The sequence below is a fragment of the Hevea brasiliensis genome, chromosome 4, assembly GCF_030052815.1.
Source record: "Hevea brasiliensis isolate MT/VB/25A 57/8 chromosome 4, ASM3005281v1, whole genome shotgun sequence".
Taxonomy (NCBI): domain Eukaryota; kingdom Viridiplantae; phylum Streptophyta; class Magnoliopsida; order Malpighiales; family Euphorbiaceae; genus Hevea; species Hevea brasiliensis.
Window position 1 is genome coordinate 76,131,759 of NC_079496.1, and position 27,363 is coordinate 76,159,121.

The following is a 27,363-nucleotide window of genomic DNA, read 5'->3' on the forward strand; positions in this document are numbered from 1 at the left end:
TAGCTTTCTAATAGTTCAAACAGATCAAAAATCTGAGTTCAAGTAAAAAAGTTATGAGTTTATTAATCTCTAAACTTCTTAGTGTCTCTATTTTTAACTTTTCTTTACCAAGGAGAAGTAAACTGAAACTTTCACTTTTTGGAAATACAAATTTGTTTTTGAAAGTGTTTTCATTGAAAAATTTATGAAATTAGCTTTCTAACAGTTCAAACAGATCAAAAATCCAAGTTCGGATCAAAAAGTTATGAGTTTTTGAAGCCTAAGTGTCCTTTTATCCAGAGAGCACTTCGGCAGTCGAAAGTGAGAACTTTGATAGTCGAGGTTCACTCCTTAAATGATGGTTTTTGAGTATTTAAATCCTTTTTGTCCAGAAAGCACTTTGGCAGCTGAAAGTGAGAACTTTAACAGCTAAAAGTGGGAATTTCGGCAGTCAAAGTTCACCTTTTGAATGGTGTTTTTTTGCGCTCCAACCTTTGGCAGCCGAAGTAAAGAACTTCAAAAGCTGAATCTGGGTTTCTAAAACTCAATAAAATAGAGTTTTGGATGGTTGAATGGCTATATTTGTATTTAATGCACCCCAACGATCATTTTCTTGCCCAAACTATAAATAGAGGCCATTTATGACTGGAGAAGAGAACAACAACATTTCATAAGAATTTATTATGTTTAAAATCTCTCTCTAGAACTTGAGCTACCATAATTGATTATTAAGAGCTTGATATTTTGAGCTGTAATTTCTTTATTCTGATAGTTAGTTCAAGGTTGTTGTGAGCATTCATTGTAACTTGAGTGCTATAGATCATTAAATTGCTCTTAAGTGCAAAAGGATTTATAAAAGAGCAAGGGCTTGCTCTTGTGATGATTGTAAGGGGTTTATTCTTCACCCAAAGAAGAGTTTTAGTGGAGTTAACTCTCAAGGAGGGCCTTAAGGAAAGGACATAGACTTGGGATAGCCAAACCTCTATAAAATTCCTTATGTTCTTTCTTTCTTTCCTTTTTTTTTTTTTGTGCTCTTAACTCAAAATTTCTCTTAGCCTTCAATTTTTTTTTTAATTAACACCTAATTCCCCCCCCCCCCCCCCCTCTTGGGTTACTATATGTGACAATAAGTGGTATCAAAGCTAAGTCTCCATTTTCTTAAGATTTAACCATCTTGGAGCAAAGATCATGGCAACCCTCAACTCACAAGCTGAAGAAAGTCAATCGATGGTAAATCTCCCTTTCTTTGATGGAAATGATTTTCTCTATTAGAAGAATAGGATGTATTACTTCCTCAAATCAGAAGGAGTGGATTTATGGGATAAAATTGAAAATGATCTCTTCATTCCTATCGAAGTAGCAGATGGTGAGCATGTGCCAAAGACAAAGGGTGAATGGAGTGAGCATGATAAGTATATGTTTTCCTTTAATATAAGAGCTATGCATATGTTGAAAATTTCTTTAAATGATTTTTATTATGCTAAAAATTCTAAATGCTCCAATGCTAAAGATATATGGGATTCTCTTGATTCTATGTACAATTCTAACCATTGTTGTCAAGCTGATAAAGTTGAGAACACAAAAAACTATTCCTCTTATCAACAAATGGAGCAAGTGCCACAAGTGGATAACCCTTATAAACAAAGCTTCAAAGAACACTCCTTGATTGACATGTACTTAATTGCTTTAGAAGATGATGAAAAAGAATTAAGAAGAATGAGAAGCATGGAATGTTCAATGTTCACAAGATGTGAAGGTGAAGAGATCGATGATGAAGTTGCCCAAATGTACTTCATGGCAATGGAGGAAAGCTCCATTGAGGTACCTTTAAATGATGATGTTATTGAATTTGCTTATGATGAACTAGTTAGTGCTCTTAAAGTCATGAATGATGAACTTGAATTAAGTCATAAGAAAAATAAACTTTTGAAAAGTGAGCTTGCTAGTTTAAGAAAGGAGAATGAGACCTCATCTAAGGATGATAAACCTTTAGATAATAGTATGTAAAAATCCTTAGATGAGCTCTCATTAGAAAATGAGAACTTGAGAAATGAAATTGTCGATCTAAAAATTTTTCTTTCCAAATTTGCTAAAGGAAAGGACAAACTTGATGCAATTTTAGACTCTCTAAGGCCTCCAAGCATCAAGTATGGACTTAGCTATAGCAAATTTGTCCAAGCACCTCCTTCGAAGATCATTTTTGTTAAAGCATCTAGTTCTTGTGAGCCTAGTTTCCAAGTGCTTAGTCCAAAGGTGTCCAATCCTATAGGACAAGAACTAAAGATATCTAGTGGAAATGAAACTAGAAATAATTCATTTCATCAATATGCTTCTAGATAAAATATAAATAGGACATAGACATCTAGGAGAATTGCATCTAGGCCAAACTTCAATAGGGGACATGCGACTAGGCCTCATAACTATCATCACACTCACCATGCCTCATGCTCCCATGTCACACCTTACCCCTCTGTAAAGCATAACATGATCCTATAGAATACCTAATGAACTACCGAACTTCACCTACCGATAACTCATTAAGTATCCTACAAGGGATTTTAAAACCATTTTCTTACTTTTTGGAAGTGGTGAGCATTTTCTTACATTTAATAGAAGTTTAAAAGCTACTTAAAATTTTTGTCCATTTTATTTTTATGTAAATTTTGGAAAAATTTTGGCAGAGTGCTGTCTGTATTTTAAGAAAATAGTTCTTCAAAAACCTATAAAAACACTTTTAATAATTCTTTTTCATTAACTCACTACTATCTCAACACAACTCAACATCATTTCTCAAACTCCAAAATTCAAATCAATAATTCACAACTCAATTGTCATCAAAATAGTACTAAATAGTTCCATTCATTTTTCATTAAAGTAAAAACAATTTACATTCGTCATCCAAAATATGCATGAGAAAATCTAAACTAATATTATTACAAACTCTATACATCTGCTCATGACCAGTTATTACATGTACATACATTTACATACATCAAACTAAATATTACAATCAGAGTATAAAATATACCCGTCAAAACTTCAGGAACGTGGCTCCAAGAATCCTCAACAGTTCACTCTGCTGCTCCTCTAGTCTCTATATCTGTGACAGCAATAACAGCCATCGCTAAGTACTATGACTCAATGGTGCACAACATACTAAAATAATATTTATGCATAATTCAAATCACATTTATTCAAATATTGAACTGAATATGAAAAATAGATACAAAACATGATATATAAAGTTTTAGTCCAAACAATTTCATTTAGGAATCAAAATGAATTTCATAAAAATACACAGTTATATCATGCCATTCGAAACATATTCATCTCAATAGCCGGAGGCTTATAAGTAATCACAAGGCTAACTAGCTCAAATATATGGGTACCCATTCAAATTTCTTCTTCTACTGGCACACACCTCAACACTTCAGCTAGAGAAGAAATCAAAATTCAAAACTAATTTCCCCCACTAGTCATGCTAGTGAGGCATTCAAATATATGGTCATGACACTGTAGTTTCAAAACTGTCTTATCAATTTATCAAACATTTATTGTCATTTCAAACATATACAAGTAAACTTTCAACAATTTAAGTCAAAAGCATAATAAACATTTTAATACAATTAAGTCACAATTTAGTATCACAATTCATTCAAAACAACTTACAGAAGAAGATTTATAGAAATTTCTATGTTGTGCATAAACCTTATACGAGTAGCCTCTTAGCCTTGACTCGATGCTTCGAGTTCTTTCTCGGTATTCTTTTCAATTGAAACGCACAATTTCACAGTGTTTCAGTATTATAATTTATCATAAATCCAAAACTAAATTCAAATCTATTTATCTCTAGCTTAAATATGCTAAACTTGATGTTCATTAAAATTTATATTTCAGGGCTACTATTTATGACACTATTCAAGTCAAATTGTTGACTTTCTAATACTTAATAGGTATGGGAATTTTAATTTCACCTACAAACCACATTTTGGTTACCTAACTTGTGGATTTTGGTTGTTTCCTCAAATTTTAAGTCTCTTGAGAGCAATTTCAAATTTTCAGTTTTAATGTCTAGTTTTGCACTGTTCCATTAGTCATGTTGCTATGATAATTTGGCTAAGTTTTCTTATAGAAGTTGTTCCTTATTATCTTAACTTTATTTGTCTTTTTGAATCACTCCATTTGGAGTTTTGTAGCCCAAGTTATAGCTATTTGAACATGGCTGGCCGGATCTGGGCAAACTCTGGATTTTGGCAATTTTGTGGGTTTATTGTAGGTGGTTGCTCAAATAGGTTATGGTCAAATTTTGGGTTTTTTTTCTTCGTGAAAGTTGTAGGGCTATATCTCAGCTTTCTATCGGTATAAAATTCAGGTCATTTGGACCTTTCTAGGCCAAGTTATGGTCATTTACGTAACTACTGTTCATTTAGTCATTTTTGTATAGGTCAGTGTGCCCAATCCGGATTTAACCTAATTGTTCACTAAGTTATGGTCATTTTCTGGGCATGATTCCTAAATGAAAAATAGTTCATTTTGTGTCTAGTTTTATTCCCAATTAGCCTCTCACCGATTGGGTTGGTAAATTTTCATTTTTGGTCCCTGAAAGGGACCTAGGTCAAGCTACCTGCAGATTGACCCTCACCAATCCGAATTTAAACTTGTTTCCAACCAATTCATACACACCACAAATGGTCAAAATTGACCATTTCTCAACTCAAATAAGGTCAACTACATCATTTGGCTAATTTTTAATTTTTTTTTTCAATTCTTCACATGCTCAAAACCCTAGCTACACATAAAGTTCAATCTAATGCAATTTAAAGTGTGTATTCATGTTCTACACACCTAATTCACCTCAAATAACCATTCAAAACCATCAAATTCATTCATATCAAACCCTAACCCTAGCTGGAAGAATTTCATGTTTGGTCCCTCAACAACTGTTTTGTTATGATTTTAAGTTACTTTCTAAGTTAATTAAACTAAAACATAAACATTTAACTAAAATTTTCAAGTTTAGATTACTAACCTCAAACTTTGATTTTCAATTTCTCCAAATCTTCTAATTTCTTCTTTCTTTTTGTTCTCAATAAGCTTGCTAAGGTCCAACAACAAGATTTATACAAGAAAATTATGGGATTTATGGGGTTGATTCAAGTTTTGAAAGCTTGAATTTCATAGCTATGGAGGAAACTAAGGAGAGAGGAGAGAGAGAGAAGAGATGGATGGCTAATGAAGAAGAAACTTTTTTTTCTTTTTAATTTTTTTCTAACTTTATTAATACATAATTATCCACAATTTCAATTTTTTAAATATTAGGTTTATTGCATCATGCTTATGTCATGCATGATGCAAATAAACCTTTTCTTTTCTTTCTTTTTCTTTTTCATTTATTTTTCCATTAGTTCTTGTCACACCCTACTCCTCATAAGATGTAACATACTCCCGTAGTACACCTAATGAATTACCGTACTTCACCTACCAGTAGCCCATTAAATATACTACAAGGGATTTTAATTAAATTTTCGTTCATTTTTAAATTGGTGGGTAAAATTTTTTTCAGATATTAAAAACCTTTATTTAAAGTCCAAACATAAATCTAATTTTTTTTATATTTAAAATTTCCATAATTTTTACAAAAATTTTGGCAGAGTGCCGCCTGTATTTTAAGAAAACTGTTCTTCAGAACCTGAAAATAAAGACACTCCCAATATTTTTCTCAATCACAACTCCATTATTCAATCTCATTTCACAAATCAACACAAGCAACTCAATACACAGTTTAAATTAAATCAAACATTGAAATATCTCATTAAGATAACAAAATTAATATTTACATTCATGGGATCATAAAAAATTTAGTAATGCAAAACTTTATAAATACATAAAATCTCAAGATAACCTTATAATAATTTGTATTTCATTACAATCCAAAAATATATTACAAAAGAGTTGGTACAACTGCTCAAAGTAAATTTCATACATACAATTACAGAATTACATCAAAATCTAAAGTACAAGAGTATACCTATGATATACCCGAAGATAGTCTCACTATGCCTTTTAGTAATCTTGCTCAGTTGCTTTATATTTTCTTTCACCTGTGACAGCATACAAAGCTATCGCTGAGTGGTAAACTCAGTGGTGCACAAACTAATAATTTAAAACTTAATACAAATTATGCTTGATAATTCATAACAAATAAAAATTTAAAATTTCTAAATTCTTCAAAATTTATAACATTCAGAAAATCAATATTTTCATTCATGCAAATTATTCATTTGAATAACATTTTGATCAAATAGTAACTATTTATCTACATTTCTTTTAAATCCCGAAACAATACGAAAATATTTTGAATCACTGACAAATTATTTATTTCAACCACAATTTATCAAACTATGCATAATTTAAAGAGCGTTGCCAACAATTCACACAGTTGAACCCATGACTCAAAATTCAAATAGATGCCGTGTTGTACACCACGATATTTCACACTCTCCCAATAACCGAGGCTAAAAGGGAGGAACAAAGACTAGCTAGTATATATGAGTATTCATTCAAACTCTTCCCCAACTGGCAAGCCAGAGAGGAAGAAACTCGCCCCATCTAGTGGAGGAGATATCTCACTAGACAAGCTAATGAGAATTCACAACATATTTTGCCATGTCAGCTGTGGTTTCAAATCACATTCAAAACAATTTCTATTTACAAAGTGTTTACAAATCATCAACATATTTAATCATCATAAATTCATGCTCAAGGTTGGCAACACATCAAACTTAAAATTTACAATCCTCAAAACCATGCAATAAATCCTTAAATGCATCAAAAAAATTTACATTTAATTTATACAATTTCATATAACAAATTAAAATCCTCAACACTACAAAATTATAAATCATAAAATAAGCTTGTTCAAATCAATTTAGAAGTGAAAAGTAACAAAATAGTTAGTTGTGCACAAACCTTATACGAGTCACCTCTCGGCCTTGACTCGATGTCTCGGGTTCTTTCCCGGTATTCTTTTCCACTGAAACACACAGTTTCATAGTGTTTCAGTATCACCATTTATCATAACTCTAAAAATAAATTCAAATCTACTTATACCTAGCTTTAATATGCTAAACTTGACGTTCTTTAAAATTTATATTTCAGGATTACTATTCATGATACTATTCAAGTCAATTTGTTGACTTTCTAAGGCTTAATAGGTTTGGGAATTCCAATTTCACCCACATACCACATTTTGGTAACTAAATTTATTGGTTTTGGTTGTTTACTCAAATTCTAAATCTTTTAGGCAAATTTGCAAATTTTCAGTTTTTGTGTCTTATGTTGCACTATTCCATTGGTCATTTTTCTGTTAGAATTTGGCAAAACTTTCTTCATAGAAAATGTTCCCTATTATCTTGAATTTATTCTCCTTTTTGAATCACTCTATTCGGTGTAACACCCCAAAGTTCGGTAGTGCGTTCTACTGTTCCGGTGACCAGTGTTGTCCGGACAGCTAGGATGCCTAGAACCACACTTCAATGTGAGTGAGGAGACATAAAATAATGAAATACAAGAAAAGAAAATACAAGAAAAACAAAGGAAAAATAAATTTGGTGGTACCTAAAGTAAATAGTAGAAATTAAAGGTTAAATGTGGAATAAGTGGGAATTTAGCTTATTATATGATTAAGTGACTAAGTGGACCACTAAGGGAATTAATTAAACACATAGTGGGACATGTGTACACTTAATATGCAGCTGGATACTTCATCTTCTCCATTTCCATAAAACTAGCCGTGAATGAAAGTGAGAGGAAACACCATTAACGTTTTCTCCAAGCTCACCTAATCCCTCATTTCAACCCCAAATCACCTAGGGTTCTTCATTAAACTTTGTCTACACATCACAAGGAAGATATTGATACCAATTTTGAGAAGTTTGGTGAAGGTTTAGCAAGTTACAATTAAAGGTAAGTTTGCATTTTTGAGAATTTTTTTGTTAAAGTTTATGTTCATGTTATGGGTGTTAGTTTGGTGAAGGAAAATTTTGAGTTTGAAGGGTTATTCTTGTTTTCATTTTGGACAGCCATGAGCCACGTTTTTGATGAGGTATTTGTGCATATAATTGATGAGAAATAATGTTAATCATGGTGATTTAGTAACTTAGTGAATTATTTCATGTTTATATGGTGAATTATGCACTTTGATGGGAATTGGTATATGGGATGGCACTTTGATGTTGAAGAATGGTTTGTGGCAGCTTGTGGACACTTGAGTAATGGTATATATTGAAGGAAGTGTGGGCAGAATATTGACCTAGAAGGATTGATGATATGTATGTAAATTAACATTGTAAAGTGTATGTAAAGTTTGTAATGTTTAGGTGTGTTTGTAATGGTACTTAGAAATTGTAATTGTGAATGATATTTGGTGTGTTGAGGGTGATTGGAATCTGCCCAAAATAATGCTAATGTAATGTAAAAAATGCTTTTGGTAATGTGCCAAAACAGTTTGGTAGGTAAGTAAACAAATGGCAAAGGTAAGTGTGTGTTTGAAGTTGGGGTGTGAAATGCATATTGAGGGCAGTGTATATTTTAGCCTATAACCTTGAATGTGTAACCTCAATTGGTATGAGACCAATTTGAGGTGAAACTAGGCACAAAATGTGCCAACTTTCATTGAGAAACCATGCCAAAATTCTGCTTGAAAGGTGACCTAAAAAAATGACCAATTCGGATTAGGTGCAATTAGGACCTGAAAAATGACCAATTGGGCAGCAGTGAGTGTTTAGGCCATAACTCACTCAAACCAGGTCCAATTGACCTGAAATTTTGACCAAGAATAGTTAAGACCCATACCTACAAGTCTTATGAAGACACCAAAGCCCAGAAATGACCAGAAGCAAGTCAAAAAGCTTGCACAAGTTCGGGTCCAAAAACTGGCCGAACCAAAGTTGACCAAATTGACCAAAAAAATGACCTAATTGATGCCATTTGACCAGCAATAGTATAATGACCATAACTTGGTCTACTTAACTCGGATTGACCTGAAATTTTTCCCCGCGTGTAATAAGACCTAGATCTACAAGTTTGTAGTTTCGACTGAGACCCGAAAACCGAGGGAACTAGATCGTCCGGTTAGGTCAAACCAGTATCCCGGAATCCAGCAATTTGCATTAAAATGCACTAAACAAGGAAATGACTTTGGTAAAACGTACCAAACCTAAAACCCTATCGAATGTGACATATTAACGACACTAAAACCTAATTTACCTAAAACGCAATGAGGGTCGGTATATTAGGTGATTAAGTGAATAATTGAGTTCAGTGCATTATTTACCAAACACCATCGATAGAGACAGTTTAAATTAGTACTGAAACACTTCAAATTGTGTTTCTCAGTTATCAAAGACTCAGGAAAAGGGAAGGAAACACTGAGTCCAGATCAGGGAGACAGTCATCAGAGGTTTGTGCACAACTAGTTTTTAACTGATTTTGTTTTGAATATTTCATATGATTAAATGATATATTTTTCTTATGAATTATGTTTAACAAGCATTGGATTTAATTCCATGATTATTGAAAATTGTTATTGTATGTATGAATTTGGCTTTGTGAAATGGTATTTCCATAAGTATTAAGCATTGTTATGGATTAAGTAAATTATGTTTTGGAAAATTGTGATAGAATATGTTTTGAATTGTGATGGTAATATTCATGGAAAAAATGAAAACTTTATTATTTGAATTGTGATGAGCATAAAAATTATTGGATATTGGAATTGACTTTGAATCGAATTATATTGTGATTTATGCTCGCTAAAAGGATTGTGATATTGTTTTATATCTCACTATAGATGCTTGACTAGGTTATTACCCGTCTCTCTCATTTGTTGAGAAGACAATGGAGTGAGTTGTGTTTTGATTACCATGGTACGTGCACAGGCTTAGATTCTCCTCCGATTTGAGGTTAGATCTAAGTTTATTTTATCGTTATGGCCCTTACGGAAGATTCATTATTGTGATGGTATGCTGCACGATGATTCGACCTCCCGACCATAGGGAGTTAGAATCGATTCGACCTCCCGACCATAGGGAGTTAGAATAACAACGAATATGGCCCTTCGGATTAGTCTTGCATAGTTAGTGAGATAAAGATTGATTTTTGAGATACAACATGGTTTTTGAGATGCATAATGACTTTTGAGATACTGAGATGATTTTTGAGATACAAAATGATTTTGAGATACAGAATGGCTTTTGAATGGTAAGGAATGGTGATTTCAATTATGGTTTGTGTGTAATTGATTTTGTTGGAATTACTTAAATGGATAGTCAAGATTTGATAAATTGAATTTTGTGATCCAAGTCATTTATACAAATGATTTACATTATTGGCAATGAATATTTTGAGTTTTGGAATTTGATCAGTATTCAGATTCTCAAATTATTTACTGTAAAATTTGTCAATGTATATTGTACTATGTTTTAAATTATAGTTGTGCACCACTGAGTTCACCACTCAGCGATAGCTTTGTATGCTGTCGCAGGTAAGAAGAGCATAGAGCAGTGATTAAGTTGCTTTGAGGATACATTCAGATCAGCTCCAGGTATATCATAGATATACCCATGTACATAGTTTTTGATGTAAGCATGTAATAATATGTATGTAAATTATTTGAGCAGTTGTATAGAAACTCTTGTAAAATATTTTGGTATGTAATTAAATGTAAATTATCGTGAATGTAAATCTGAGATTTCATTTACTTAAATAGTTTTGTATTATATTTCTTGTATCTTAGTCTTTGAAAAATCACTATGGATTTGAATTGAGAAATATGTTGTGTTGAGAAATATATTGGAGTTGAGATTTGCAAATACATATTGAAGTGCTTTTTACAGGTTTTCTGAAGAACTGTTTTATCCAAAATACAGATGGCACTCTGCCAAAATTTTTACAGAAACTCCAATTAAGTCAAATTTGTCGCTTTATCACTTGATTCAAAAAGTTTTTTAACTCTGTAAATAGTGCTCACCACTGTAAAAGAAGTAAGAAAAGTTTTGAAAATCCCTTGTAGTGTATTTAATGGGTTATCAGTAGACGGAGTTGGTAATTCATTATGTATACTACGGGATCATGTTATGCCTTACAGAGGGGTAGGGTGTGACATTCGGAGTTTTGTAACTCAAGTTACAGCCATTTGAATCATGGCTGCCAGATTAGACTTAACCCAGATTTCTAGGCAAATTCTGGTTCTGGCAGTTTTAGGTCACCAACTTTGGGTGGCCAAATGACTTGGTTAAGGGCATAATTTGAGTTTGTGTTCTTCATGAAAGTTTTAGGTCTATATCTCAGCTATCCACTGGTAAAATTTCAGGTCATTTAGACTTACCTAGCCCAAGTTATGGCCAAATGAACAAATACTGTTCATTTGGTCATTTTTGTACAAGTCAGACTACATAAATCCGGATTTGGTCAATTTGTTCACTATGCTATGGTCACTTTCTGGGCATGATTCCTAAATGAAAAATGTTCCATTTTGTGTCTATTTTCATTCCCAATTGGTCTCATACCAATTGGACTTGTAAATTTTCAGTTTTAATCTCTCAAAGGGACCTTGGTCCTACTGCCTGCAGAATGACCATATCCAATCTGAATTCAAACTCAATTCCAACACTTCCTACACACCACAATTGGTCATACATGACCATTACTCAACTCAAATAAGGTCATTTACATCCATTGACCATTTTCTACAATTTTTCTCCCAAACCCTAAGTGCCAAGAACCCTAACTTACACAATTCATTCAATTAATGAATTTAAAGTATATAATCAACATCTATACACTTAATTCATCTCAAATAATTATTCAAAACCATCAAACTCATTCATTTCAAACCCTAATCCTAGCTGGCTGAAATTTCTATTTGGTCCCCCATAATAGTTTTCTTTTGGATTTAAGTTAAAATCTAAGTTAAATTAACTCAAAACATATGTTTTAAACTAAAAATTTCAATTTAAATTCTTACCTCAACTTTGATGTTCAATCTTCAAATTTTCTCCTCTTTTCTTCTTTCTTTCTTGCTAAATCTCTTTCTCAAGTTGAACTAACAAGTTTTTGTGGACTAGTTTGAGGTCAAAGTAGGTTTTAGTAGTGGGAATCAAGATTGAATTCAAGTTTCCATGGTTTTTCTTCAATGGTGATAAGTGAGAGAGGTGGGGTGGCAAAGAAGAAGATGAAGACTAAAATTAGTTTTTTTTCTTTTCTTTTTTAGGTATTTTTAAGTCTTTTAGTCTTATTTGACTTGGTCAATATTTGTAGGAAAATTAAAAATGGTTTTGACATCATGATGATGTCATCCAATGAGGTAAGCATAATGTAAATAACTTTTTCCTTTTTTTTTCTTTTGTATTTATTTTTCTTTAGTTCTTTAATTTAATTCTTAATCCCAAAATTTTCTTTTCTCCAATTTTATTTGACAGTTAGGTCAGGAGTCAGCTCTAGGGGTAAATTGACCAAATTGCCCCTCACTGGTTTGATCCAGTTTGCTAGTTATTCAATATTTCTTCCGGCTTCCTGACCTAATTATTTCACTGGCTTAACAATTCTTTTTGGTGATTTTCTCTTTTCCAATGTGTTCGTAATAGTTCTAAGGACCGCATCGTCACATTTTACGGTTCAAAATTTGAGTTTAAATCGACCTCGCAGTCTTTCCCGAGAAGGTCACCCATCGTTGTGACTCTCGGCTCATTTAACTTCTTATGTTCTGTTTTTCTTATTTATACTTAACTAATTGACAATTACTAATTATTTGTGTTCAGGGCTTAACTAGGTGTCTTAGGCGTGGTTCTAATTCTCTTAATTATCCGGACCGATACTGGTCATCGGAACAGTAACATATACCAGGCTATGCAAATAGGGGTGTTACAGTCCTTTAATTTAATTTCTGATTCTGAATTTTTCATTTCTTCAATTTTATTGGACAGTTAGGTCAGGAGTCAGCTTTAGGGTTGAATTGACCAAATTGCCCCTTGCTGGTTTAATCCGGTTTGCAAGTTATTCGATATTTCTTCTGGATCCCTGACCTAATTATTTGACCTGCTTAACAATTCTTTTCTGTGATTTTCTCTTTTCCACTGTGTTCGCAATAGTCCTAAGGACTGCAGCGTCACATTTTAAGGTTCGAAATTTGAGTTTAGACTAACCTCGCAGTCATTCCTGAGAAGGTCACCCATCGCTGTGACTCCCGGCTAATTTAACTTCTTGTGTTCCATTTTTTTTTTATTTATACTTAACTATTTGGCAATTACTAATTATTTGTATTCAAGGCTACTCTAGTTGTCTTAGACGTGGTTCTAATTCTCTTAATTTTTCGGACCGACACCGATCACCGAAATAGTAAAATGTACCAAGCTATACAAATAGGGGTGTTACAATTCTCCCCCCCTTAAAATAAATTTAGTCTCGAAATTTTACCTGGTAATCAATCTCTGGATAGCTGTGGGTGCTATCTCCTCATGTCCTCCTCTTGTTTCTAAGTCGCCTCCTAGCCCGAATGATGGTTCCACAGCACTTTTACCAGAGGTATCTGCTTGTTCCTCAGCTACTTCACCTCATAAGCAAAAATCTCTATGGGTTCTTCCTCATATGTGAGGTTTGGATTCACTTCAATTTCTTCCACTAGTAGTACATGAGATGGGTCAGATCTATACCTCCTCAACATGGATACATGGAAGATGTTATGTATCTTCTCCAACTCTGGAGGTAGTGCCAAATGATATGCCAAAGGACCCACTCTCTATAGAACCTCATATGGCCCAATGAAATGAGGCCTCAGTTTCCCCTTTCTGCCAAATCCCATAATTTTCTTCCAAGGGGAAACCTTGAGGAATACTTTCTTACCCATTGCATACTCAATATCCCTTCTCTTCATATCAATATAGGACTTCTGACGGTCTGATGCAGCTTTGAGTTGATCTCTAACCAATCTGATTTTCTCTTCAGTTTGCTGAACAATTTCTGGCCTAATCAACTTTCTTTCACCCACTTCATCCCAACACAATGGGATTCTACATTTTCTGCCATATAAAGCTTCATATGGAGGCATTCCAATGCTTGATTGGTAGCTATTGTTATAATTAAACTCAATCAAAGGAAAGTGTGTGTCCCAACTGCCTTCAAACTCAATCACACAAGCCCGTAGTATGTCCTCCAATATCTGAATTACCCTCTCAGATTGGCCATTTGTCTGTGGGTGGAATGTCGTACTAAAGTTCAATCTAGTTCCTAGGGCCCTCTGAAGACTACCCTAGAATCTAGAAGTGAATCTAGGGGCTCTGTCTGATATGATGGATACTAGCACTCCATGCAGTCTTACTTTCTCATCAATGTACAACTTGGCCAATCTTTCTAAACTATAGTCCATCCGGACTGGCAGAAAATGAGTAGACTTGGTCAGTCTGTCAATAAGGACCCATACTGCATCATGGCTCTTCAGTGTCCTCGAAAGTCCCATCACAAAATCCATTGTTATTCTCTCCCATTTCCATTCTGGTATTGGTAGTGGATGTAACAAACCAGCTGGTACTTGATGCTCTGCCTTCACTTGCTGATAAGTTATGCATTTAGAAATAAATTCTGCTACATCTCTTTTCATACTCATCCACCAGTAGTGCTCTTTCAGCCCTCTATACATTTTTGTGCCACTAGGGTGCATAGCAAAAGAAGACTTATGTGCTTCCTTCAAAATAATCTGTCTCAAGTCAACATCATTAGGAACACACATTCTGCCCTGGTGAAGCAATAGACCGTCATCTCTTACTGAGATTTATGGTTTCTTGCCCTGTCTGACTTCTTCTAACAGCTTCTGATACTTCTGATCATTCTGAGCAGCCATTCTGATATGATTAATCAACACTGGCTGTACATGCTATGCAACTGCTATTTGCCCCTCACCATTAATCTCCAAGCTAGCATGTACTTGTAACACTCCTATGTTCGGTAGTGTGTTCTACTGTTCCAGTGACCAGTGTTGTCCGGACAGCTAGGATGCCTAGAACTACACTTCAATATGAGTGAGGAGACATAAAATAATGAAATACAAGAAAAGAAAATACAAGAAAAACAAAGGAAAAATAATAGAAAAGAAATGCAATCAAGTTAAGCGAGCCGAGAACCCTAGCGATGGGTGACCGCACCAGGAAGTCACGGCGTGGACCGTTGACTAGCCCTGGACAGCGAGGAACCCTGGAAAATATTTTTAGGACTCAAATAAATATTTATTGAAGTATAAATATCATTAGAAATATCAAAGAAAAATTAAATAATTAGTACAAAGAAAAGTGAGAAATTAAAAAATGGAAAAACCCATTGTTACCGAAAAATAGGGAATGCAACCCGAACAGGGGCATTGTAGTCATTTGACACCCCGAGTTGTCCTTTGACCTAAATGTCCATCAAAAATAAATAATATTACACTTGTAAAATATAATGAAAAATTAATTTAGTGGTACCTAATGTAAATAACAAAAATGGAGGGTAAATGGGGTAATTAGCACTTAAACATATAATATGATTAAAAATGCATGAGTGGAGCACTATGGGAATTAAAATATTCATTAAGTGGGTAGATTACTTCCACTTAGCTCATCTTCAACCTTCATTCCTCACCATTGCCGAAATGAAGAAGTTCCAAGGTTCTCCCATGGCCACCCAAATGCATGGTTCATTACACCCATTTTCAAGCTAGATTTTGATTACTTGTCTTCATTAATTTTGATCCTCACACCATGGGCAGTAGATAGGCAGCAAGAAAGGAAAGTTTATGTGGAGTTTTGAAGAATTTCCAAAGTAGTAAGTTTGTATTTTTTATTATTGTTTAATTAAAGTTTGTAAGGATGTTATGGGTGTTTGATTTATGGAGAGATTTTTGAGGTTTGATGTTGAATGGGGAAATGTACTTTGAGCAGCCATGGAAACACTTTGAAGGCAGTTTATTTTTCTTGTAAATGGTGAATTAAATGATTGATTAAATGTATATTGTGTAGGAAATTGTTTGGGTGATGTATACTTAGTATATGTAAATGTGAATTGAAATTTGAAGCTTGGAAATTAATGGAATGTAAAGGTACCATTGCGGCAGGTTGTTAACTCTTGAAGAATGCTGGAATTCATGCTTGGTTTATGGTATATTAATGTTGAATTGTGTTGGATGTTAGGGCAGTTTGAGCGTATATATGATGATGTGAAGTTGGACATGAAAAATGTGTTATGGTTAGGTGATTGAATTGTTGTAAATTGAGTTGAAAAATTCTGCACTTTATGGTGTATGTTAAATGTAATTGTAAGCTTCCAAAATGACTTATAATGTGTTGCAAATTATGTTTAGGTCATGATACAACCAGAATTGACTTGAATATTGAGTTTGGTAAGTGTTAGGAGTGATCCTTGATGTGTATGAAAGAAATGCAATAAGGCAGTTTGTGTTTTAGGCCTATAACTTTAAGTGTGTGGCTCCAATTGGTATGAGACAAATTGGAGGTGAAACTAGGCACAAAATGTGCCAACTTTCATGCAGGAAGAATACCAAAATTCTGCTTGCAAGGTAGCTTGAAAAGTGACCAAATCTGGATTAAGTGCAATTGAGGCCTGAAAATTGACCATTTGGGCAGCAGTTAGTATTTAGGCCATAACTCACTCAAAACAGGCCCAATTGACCTGAGATTTTGACCATGAATAGTTAAGACCCATATCTACAAGTATTATGAAGACACCAAAGCACAGAAATGACCATAAGCAAGTCAAACAGCTTGCACAAGTTCGGGTCCAAAAACTGGCCGAACCTAAAATGACCTAAAATGACCTAAAGTGACCAATTTTGGTGCAATTTGACCAGCAATAGTAAAATGACCATAACTTGGTCTACATAACTTAGAATGATCTGAAATTTTTCCCCATGTTCCATAAGACATAGATCTACAAGTTTGTAGTTTTGACCGAAACCTGAAAACCGAGGGAACTAGGTCATCCAGCTAGGTCAAACTAATATCCTGGAATCCAGCAAATTGCAAGAAAATGCAGTATACACGGAAATGAACTTGGTAACATGTACCAACCCTAAAAGACTATCGAATGTGACATGTTAGTAACATTAAAACCTAATTTACCTAGAATGCATCATGGGTCGATATATTAGGTTGATTAAGCAAATAATAGCATTCAGTGAATTACTTATCAAGCATTATCGTTAGAGATAGTTTAATTTAGTACTGAAACACTTCAAATTGTGTTTCTCAGTTAGCAAAGACTCAGGGAAAGGGAAGGAAACACTGAGTCAAGACCAGGAGACAGTTATCAGAGGTTTGTGCACAACAGCTATTTCTTTTGAATTTTTCAATTGAAATGAATTATGACTATTTGTACATTATTGTTTTAAATTGTGGAAATGTGTTTGAATGGATATTTATCGCTTGAAAAGCACTGTAAATGGTTTGAAATTGTGAGAAATTGTTTGAATGATATTGATGGATACTTATTGATTGAAAAGCATTGGAAATGGTTTGAAACCACAACTATCATGTATATTGATTGTATTCCTCGCTAGCTTGTCTAGTGGGACGAATTGAATTCCCTCTCTGGCTGAAGTGTTGAGGTGTGTGCCTGTTGAGGATGAATTGGATGAGTACTCATATTTTTGCTAGCTAGCTATGTTATTCCTCATTAGTCATCGACTTTTGGGACGAATTGAATACCTTATTAGCCATCGGCTTTTGGGACGAATTGAACCTTGGAACATGATTAGGCTGTGTGTGATTTATTGATATGTATTGTGAGATTGTGAAATGAATTTAAACTCTTATTGACATTCATTGTCTTTTGAATTTAATCATGATTTGATTTTTTGAAATTATTGTGAAATTGAGAAATGGAGTCTAAATTCTTGTTGACATTTATTGTCTTGAATTTAACTATGATTTTACGTATCCATCATTTATATGATTTATGAATTGTGATTTAAAGTTGTATTTGGTTAATGTTGTGCACCACTGAGACATTGTCTCAAATGATAGCTTTCATTCTTTGTCGCAGGTAGACAGACGGATAGGGCAGCAGATTAGGCTGCTAGTACATCCAGCGAGAGATTATCGGGTATAACGAGTATACTATATTTTGCATTTTGTACTGTAATGTATATTCACTGTATTTATATTTTGTTCTTGGTTTGAGCAGTTGTAAAATAAAATTGTACCTTGAAGTTGTAAAATAAATTATGAGTTATTTTGACTTTTAAAATTTGTACTGTATCTCTTTAATCTCAGTCTTTGAAAAATTACTATGGATTTGAGTTGCGAAATATGTTGTGTTGAGAAATATGTTGGAGTTGAGATTTGGAAATATATTGAAGTGCTTTTTACAGGTTTTCTGAAGAACTGTTTTATCCAAAATACAGATGGCACTCTGCCAAAATTTTTACAGAAATTACTAATAGTCCAAATGAATTAGTTGTTTCACTTCAGTTCACAACGGTTTTTAACACCTGTAAATAGTGCTCACCACTGTAAAAGAAGTAAGAAAAGTTTTTAAACTCCCTTGTAGTGTATTTAATGGGTTATCAGTAGACGGAGTTGGTAATTCATTAGGTATACTACGGGATCATGTTATGTCTTACAGAGGGGTAGGGTGTGACAGTAATACTCTCAACTCATGTACCATAGACAAAGGAGAAATCCGTAGACTTGCCATAGTCTTGCAAGTTAAGGCGTCAGCCGCCATATTAGCTTTCCCTAGCTGATAGTCAATCAGACAATCATAGTCTTTTATCAACTCTAACCATCTCCTCTGTCCCAACTTCAACTCCTTCTGAGTGCCCAGATACTTCAAACTCTTATGATCTGTGTAGATGTAGCACTTTTACCCATAGAAATAGTGTCTCTAAATCTTATGAGCGAACACAATAGCTGCTAGCTCTAAGTTATGTGTCGGATAGTTCCTCTCATACGGTTTTAGCTGGCATGATGCATAGGCAATGACATTCTGCTCTTGCATCAGTATATAGCCTAACCCATTGTGAGAAGCATTGCTACAAACTGTGTATTCTTTACTCGGGGTAGGTAAAGTAAGGATTGGAGCTTCAGTCAAACATTTCTTCAACTCATCAAAACTCTATTGGTATTTATCCATCCACTGAAATTTCACATCTTTTTGAAGTAACTTTGTCAATGGAGATGCCAACATGGGAACCCCTTCACAAATCGGCGGTAGTATCCAGCTAAACCCAGAAAACTGTGAATTTCAGTGATATTTTTGGGTGGCCTCTAATTAAGGACAACTTCTATCTTACTTAGATCAACCTTAATGCCTTTTGCTGATACTATATGCCCCAAAAAAGATATTTCTTTTAGCCAAAATTCACACTTTGACAATTTAGCATATAGCTGTTTCTCCCTCAAAGTCTGCAGTACAATCCGCAGATGTCTATCATGCTTTTCTACGCTCCTCGAGTAAACCAATATATCATCTATGAATACCACTACAAACTGGTCGAGGTATGGTCTGAAGATAGTGTTCGTCAGATCCATAAAAGCAGCCGGAGCATTAGTTAACCCGAATGGCATGATCAAGAACTCATAATGGCTATAGCGGGTTTTAAAGGCAGTTTTAGGAATACCCTACTCTTGTACTTTCAACTGATAATAACCTGATCTCAGGTCAATTTTAGAGAACACAGCTGCACCCCTCAACTAATCAAACAAATCATCAATGCGGGGCAATGGATATCTATTCTTTATTATCACCTTATTCAACTGCCGATAGTCAATACATAACCGGAGAGTGCTATCTTTCTTCTTAACAAACAACACTGATGCTCCCCAAGGTGACACACTAGGGCAGATAAAACCCTTATCAAGCAGCTCTTGCAACTGCACTTTCAACTCTTTCAATTCTTCTGGTGCCATTCTATATGGTGTTATAGAGATTGGGTCCACACCAGGCATAACATCAATCTCAAACTGCACTTCTTTTTCTAGAGGTAATCCTGGCAATTCATCAGGAAATACATCCGAAAAGTCACATACCATAGGGATGTCCCTCAGTGCTGGACTCCCCACTTGGGTGTCCATCACATGTGCCAAGTATGCTTCACACCCCTTTCTGATCATCCTTCTGGCTAGTGCAGCCGAAATGATGTTTGATGGCAGTAATTGCCTCTCCCCATGTATTACCACATCACCATATAGAGGGAGACCAAAAGTGACTGTCTTTAGTCTATGGTCAATCATGGCGTGATGCCTGGCTAACCAATCCATGCCCAAGATGATATCATAATCTCTGAAGGGCATTTTAATCAAATATGACAGAAAAGTGTCCTTGGATCACCAAAGGACAATATCTATATATTCAGTTGACCTAGACCTCTTGTCCTAACTATGCTAGCACTAACATATGAGTGGGTTGCACCCGAATCAAACAGTACAATTACATCTTGATCAGAGATAGAGAATGTACTGGCTACAACATTTGAAGTCTCAACCTCTTCCCGCTGTCTCATCGTGTAAACCTTGGCTGGAGCACTCCCTTGTGCTGACTGATTAATGGTACCCTGACTGCCAGAAGCATTGCCTCTACCTCTGCCTCTTCCTCTGCTAACCAGTTATGAACCTCTGATAGCAGGACTCTGAATAGATCCCTTAGCAGTAGTAGGAGCTGGACCAAATCTAGGGGCACTGGTGCAGTTCTTAGCAAGATGGCCCTTACCTTCACAGTTAAGGCAAGCTCCTGTTGCCCAATAACATTCTCCCCCATGAATCTTGTCACATGTCTCACAGGGGCGGGGAGGATATAAACCCCTGGTCGACTGCTGACCAGATCTAGAGGGTCACTATCCAGAGAATCTGCCCCTTCCAAACCTTCCTCCTCTACCTCTGCTAGGTCCCCCAAATTTCTTCTTTTTTCCAGATGTACCACTAGGACTTGTTCAACTGATTTTTCACCTTTTTTTTTCTCTGATTTTTTAGTCTTTTCAGCTTTCTCTTTCACTGGTGTTGCTTCTAATTCAATTTTTTCTAACTCAAGTGCCTGAGAGATAAGCTCTAAGAAGTTACTGTGTCTGAATCCCACTACTTGCATCCTCAGACTGGGCTTCAAACCGGTCTCAAATCTATTGCACCTTTCCTTGTTTGTAGACAGGAGACTCCCAGCATAGTGGCTTAAGCGGGAAAACTCCCTCTCATACTTTGCCACTGATCTGTTGCCTTGCTTCAGACTCAAAAATTCTTGCAGTTTCTGATCTACATATGCGTCTTGGACATATTTCTGTCTGAACTCTCTGATGAAGTCATCCCAGGTCAGTACTGGCAGTTCAGCCAAGCTATGGGGGATGGTCTTCCACCAGTCAGACGCATCCCCTTGCAACAAAGACACTGAGTATTCAAACTTTAGTTCCTCTGGGCAGTGCCGCTTCTTGAATACTCTATCAATTCTCTCCAACCACTGCTCTGCCTCTAAAGGGCTCACTGTACCCTTAAACTCTGTAGCCCCATACTTAAGTAGCTTATCATACTGCCTGGCTAGAAGCTGTGGTTACACCACAGGTGTCTAAAGTGGAGCTTGAGTAGGCATGCTTTCAGCTATTTATTGGAATATTACAGCCATCTGTTGGGCAAATTGTGCAAGAAATTGCGGCATTTGTGGGGCTGGTGCCACTGACCCACTGACGTTTTGGAGAGCTGAGGCTACCCCTTGGGCCTCAGCCTCTACAGACTGCTCAACAGAGTGATCTCCTTCTTCCATTTCAATCTGGAGTTAGGATATCTCCTGAAAAAATAACACAAGGAGATTTGCCTCCGTTAGTTCATATTTATGTTGTAATGCACTGAATGTAACAAATAAGGACATTGAGCAGTTATACTTATCAAAGAAAAGACATGAATGCACATGTCAGAACATACTTCAAAAAATTTGCTCTGATGCCACTAAAACATGTCACACCTTACCCCTCTGTAAGGCATAACATGATCCCATAGAATACCGAATGAACTATCGAACTTCACCTACCGATAACTCATTAAGTACCCTACAATGGATTTTAAAACCATTTTCTTACTTTTTGGAAGTGGTGAGCATTTTCTTACATTTAATAGAAGTTTAAAAGCTAGTTAAAATTTTTGTCCATTTTATTTTTACGCAAATTTTGAAAAAATTTCGGTAGAGTACCGTCTGTATTTTAAGAAAAAAGTTTTTCAAAAACCTATAAAAACACTTCCAGTAATTCTTTTTCATCAACTCACTGCTATCTCAACACAACTCAACATCATTTCTTAAACTCCAAAATTCAAATCAATAATTCACAACTCAATTGTCATCAAAATAGTACTCAATATTTCTATTCATTTTTCATTGAAGTAAAAATAATTTACATTCATCATCCAAAATATACATGAGAAAATCCAAACTAATATTATTACAAACTCTATACAACTGCTCATGACTAGTTATTACATGTACATACATTTACATAACATTAAATTAAATATTACAATCAGGGTATAAAATATACCCGTCAAAACTTCAGGAACATGGCTCCAAGAATCCTCAGCAGCTCACTCTGCTGCTCCTCTAGTCTCTATATCTATGATAGCAATAATAGCCATCGCTGAGTACTATGACTCAGTGGTACACAACATACTAAAATAATATTTATACATAATTCAAATCACATTTATTCAAATATTGAACTAAATATGAAAAACAGATACAAAACATGATATAGAAACTTTTAGTCCAAACAATTTCATTTAGAAATTCTCAAAACGAATTTCATAAAAACACACAGTTATACCATGCCATTCGAAACATATTCATCTCAATAGCCGGAGGCTTATGAGTAATGACAAGGCTAGCTAGCTCATATATATGGGTACCCATTCAAATTTCTTCTTCTACTGGCACACACCTCAACACTTTAGCCAGAGAAGAAATCAAAATTCAAAACTAATTTCCTCTACTAGTCATGCTAGTGAGGCATTCAAATATATGGTCATGACACTGTGGTTTCAAAACTATCTTATCAATTTATCAAACATTTATTGCCATTTCAAATATATACAAGAAAACTTTGCAACAATTTAAGTCAAAAGCATAACAAACATTTCAATTCAATTAAGTCACAATTTAGTATCACAATTCATTCAAAACAATTTGCAGAAGAAAATTTATAGAAATATCTATGTTATGCATAAACCTTATACGAGTCACCTCTTGGCCTTGACTCGATACTTCGGGTTCTTTCCCAGTATCCTTTTCAACTAAAACACATAATTTCTCAGTATTTCAGTATCATAATTTATCATAAATCCAAAACTAAATTCAAATCTATTTATCTCTAGCTTAAATATGCTAAACTTGATATTGATTAAAATTTGTATTTCGGGGCTACTATTCACGATACTATTCAAGTTAAATTATTGACTTTCTAATGCTTAATAGGTATGGGAATTTTAATTTCACCTGCAAACCACATTTTGGTTACCTAACTTGTTGATTTTGGTTGTTTCCTCAAATTTTAAGTCTCTTGGGCACAATTTCAAATTTTTAGTTTTGATATCCTATTTTGCACTATTCCATTGGTTATATTGCTGTGATAATTTGGCTAAGTTTTCTTCATAAAAGTTGTTCCTTATTGTCTTAACTTTATGTCCCTTTTTGAATCACTCCATTTGGAGTTTTGTAACCCAAGTTATAGCCATTTGAACATGGCTGGCCGGATTTGGTGTTACCCAGAATTCTGGGCAAACTCTGAATTTTGGCAATTTTGTGGGTTGACTACAAGTGGTTTTTCAAACAAGTTATGGTCAAATTTTGGATTTGTTTTCTCCATGAAAGTTGTAGGGCTATGTCTCAGCTTTCTATCGGTATAAAATTCAGGTCATTTGGACCTTCCTAGACCAAGTTATGGTCATTTACATAACTACTGTTCATTTAATCATTTTTGTACAGGTTAGTGTGCCCAATTCGGATTTAACCTAATTGTTCACTAAGTTATGGTCATTTCTGGGCATGACTCCTGAATGAAAAATGGTCCATTTTGTATCTAGATTCATTCCCAATTGGCCTTACAACAATTGGGTTGGTAAATTTTCAGTTTTGGTCCCTGAAAAGGACCTAGGTCAAGCTACCTGCATATTGACCCTCACCAATCCGAATTTAAACTTGTTTCCAACAATTCATACACACCACAAATGGTCACAATTGACCATTTCTCAACTCAAATAAGGTCAACTACATCATTTGGCTAATTCTCAAATTTTTTTTTCAATTTTTTACATGCTCAAAACCCTAGCTACACATAAAGTTCAATCTAATGCAATTTAAAGTGTGTATTCATGTTCTACACTCCTAATTCACCTCAAATAACCATTCAAAACCATCAAACTCATTCATATCAAACCCTAACCCTAGCTGGACGAATTTCATGTTTGGTCCCTCAATAATTGTTTTGTTATGATTTTAAGTTACTTTCTAAGTTAATTAAACTAAAACATAAATATTTAACTAAAATTTTCAAGTTTAGATTACTAACCTCAAATATTGATTTCAATTTCTCTAAATCTTCTAATTTCTTCTTTTTTTTTTGTTCTCAATAAGCTTGCCAAGATCCAACAATAAGATTTATACAAGAAAATTATTGGATTTATGGGGTTGATTCAAGCTTTGAAAGCTTGAATTTCATGGCTACGGAGGAAACTAAGAAGAGAAGAGTGAGAGAGAAGAGATGGACGGCTAATGAAGAAGAAACTTTTTTTTTCTTTTTAATTTTTTTCTAACTTTATTAATACATAATTGTCCACAATTTCAATTTTTTAAATATTAGGTTTATTGCATCATGCTTATGTCATGCATGATGCAAATAAACTTTTTCTTTTCTTTCTTTTTCTTTTTCATTTATTTTTCTATTAGTTCTTTAATTTAATTTCTAATTCTGAAATTTTCATTTCTTCAATTTAATTGGACAGTTAGGTCAGGAGTTAACTCTAGGGGTGAATTGACCAAATTGCCCCTTGCTAGTTTAATCCAGTTTGCAAGTTATTCGATATTTCTTCCGGATCCCTGACCTAATTATTTGACCTGCTTAACAATTCTTTTCTATGATTTTCTCTTTTCCACTGTGTTTGCAATAGTCCTAAAGACAGCAGTGTTACATTTTATGGTTCGAAATTTGAGTTTAGACTAGCCTCGCAGTCATTCTCGAGAAGGTCACCCATCGCTGTGACTCCCGGCTCATTTAACTTCTTGTGTTCTGTTTTTCTTATTTGTACTTAACTATTTGGCAATTACTAATTATTTGTGTTCAGGGCTTCTCTAGGTGTCTTAGACGTGGTTCTAATTTTTTTAATTGTCTGGATCGATACTGGTCATCAGAACGGCAAAATGTTTCAAGCTATACAAATAGGGGTGTTACATCACATTCACATAATAGACATAAAAAGAAAGGTCACATGAGACCATATGTACACTCTCATGCATATAGACCAAAAACTAGAAGGTTCAATGGTCATTGTCACTGTTGTGGGAAGTTTGGTCACACTAATTATAGGTGTGCCATAAGGAAAGTCCATTTTGGATATGGTAGAATATTTGATTCAAATGATGAAACTACTAACCCCCAAGGACCCAAGTATATTTGGGTACCTAAAGTAAAGTGAAATATCTTGTGTAGGTGTGCTTGAAATCCTCAATGTTTGATAGCAAGTGGTATTTGGATAGTGAATGTTCAAGACACATAATCCAAAATGCTAACCTTTTCCTTTCACTTGAAAAGAAATATGGAGGTGGGCAAGTGACCTTTGCTGATAATGGTAAAGGTAAAATTGTGAAAATAGGTAAGATTGCTAAGGAAAACTCCCATATTCTTGATAAAGTACTTTTGGTTGATGGTTTAAAGCATAATTTGCTTAGTGTTAGTCAATTGCGTGATAAGGGTTGTAGAGTTATTTTTGAGTTTAAATCTTACTTTGTGTCTAAAATGTGTGATAACAAAATGTTGTTTGTTGGTGAAAGAGTAGAAAATAACTATGTTATTGATTTGCACGCTTTGTCTAACAAAGATATCAAGTGTTTTGTTTTTACTAGTGATGACTCTTGGACTTGGTATAGAAGGCTTGCACATGCTAGCATGGACCTTATTGCAAACTTGAACAAGGATGAGCTAGTTGATGGGCTTCCAAAGATCAAGTTTCAAAAGAACAAGGTGTCTGATGTATGCCAAATGGGTAAGCAAGTCAAGAGAACTTTTAAATCTATTCATAAGGTATCTACTTCTAGACCCCTTCAATTGTTGCATATAGATTTGTTTGGTCCAACTAGAGTAGCTAGCTTAGGTGGTGCATATTATACTTTTGTGATTATCGATGACTACTCTAGGTATACTTGGGTCACATTCCTTACTCATAGGGATGAATATTTTGATGTTTTTGAGAGATTTTCAAAAAAGGTTCAAAAATAAAAAAGGTTTTCAAATTTCTTCTATTAGGAGTGATCATGGTAGAGAATTTGAAAATGAGAGATTTAAAAAATATTGTAACTCACTAGGGATCACTCACAACTTTTCTTCTCCTAGGACTCCCCAACAAAATGGTGTTATTGAAAGAAAAAATAGATCTCTTTTAGGTATGGGGAAGACTATGTTAAATTAATATAACTTGCCTACTTATTTTTGGGCAGAAGCCATTAATACTGCTTGTTATGATTCAAATAGAGTTTTGATTAGACCTATTTTGAAGAAAATCACTTATGATCTATGGAATGGAAAGAAAACTAAAGTAGGTTATTTTAGAGTTTTTGGTTGTAAGTGCTTCATTTTGAATACAAAGATAATTTAGATAAATTTGGCTCCAAAACTGATGAAGGTATCTTCTTAGGGTACTCTATATCTAGTAAAGCATATAGAGTCTTTAATAAGAGAACTTTAGTTATTCAAGAGTCAATGCATGTTGTATTTGATGAAGTTAATCCCTTTGGTCCTAGAAAGGATATTTCTTGTGATGATGATGTTATAGGTAATTTTGATGAGTTGGCTATTGAAGATCCTCAATCTAGTGAAAATCAAGATTAACTCATGGAAGATCCCTTGAAGGATTTGGGAGATGATGAACTTGAGGTTCAAGAGCAACAAGGTCAACAAGTTCCTCATCAAAGAGTTCAACAAGATCTACCTAAAGATTAGACCTTCAAGAAGGATCATCCTAAAGGCTTAATCTTTAGTGATACATCAAAAGGGGTAACAATTAGATCCTCTCTTAGAAATATATGTAATAACCTTGCATTCATTTCTCAAATATAACCTAAAAGGATAGATGAGGCCATTAATGATGAGGGTTGGGTATTTGCAAT

General features: G+C 34.5%; 1 protein-coding gene across 1 annotated transcript; it reads left to right on the plus strand.

Moving 5' to 3' along the window:
• The first annotated feature begins 1,260 nt into the window (after positions 1-1,260).
• LOC131179464 (uncharacterized) lies at positions 1,261-26,476 on the plus strand. Its single transcript, XM_058146315.1, has 3 exons — positions 1,261-1,978; positions 2,102-2,232; positions 25,691-26,476. The coding sequence occupies exons 1-3, from the start codon at positions 1,261-1,263 to the stop codon at positions 26,474-26,476; spliced, it is 1,635 nt and encodes a 544-aa protein (XP_058002298.1).
• The last annotated feature ends 887 nt before the right edge of the window (positions 26,477-27,363 follow it).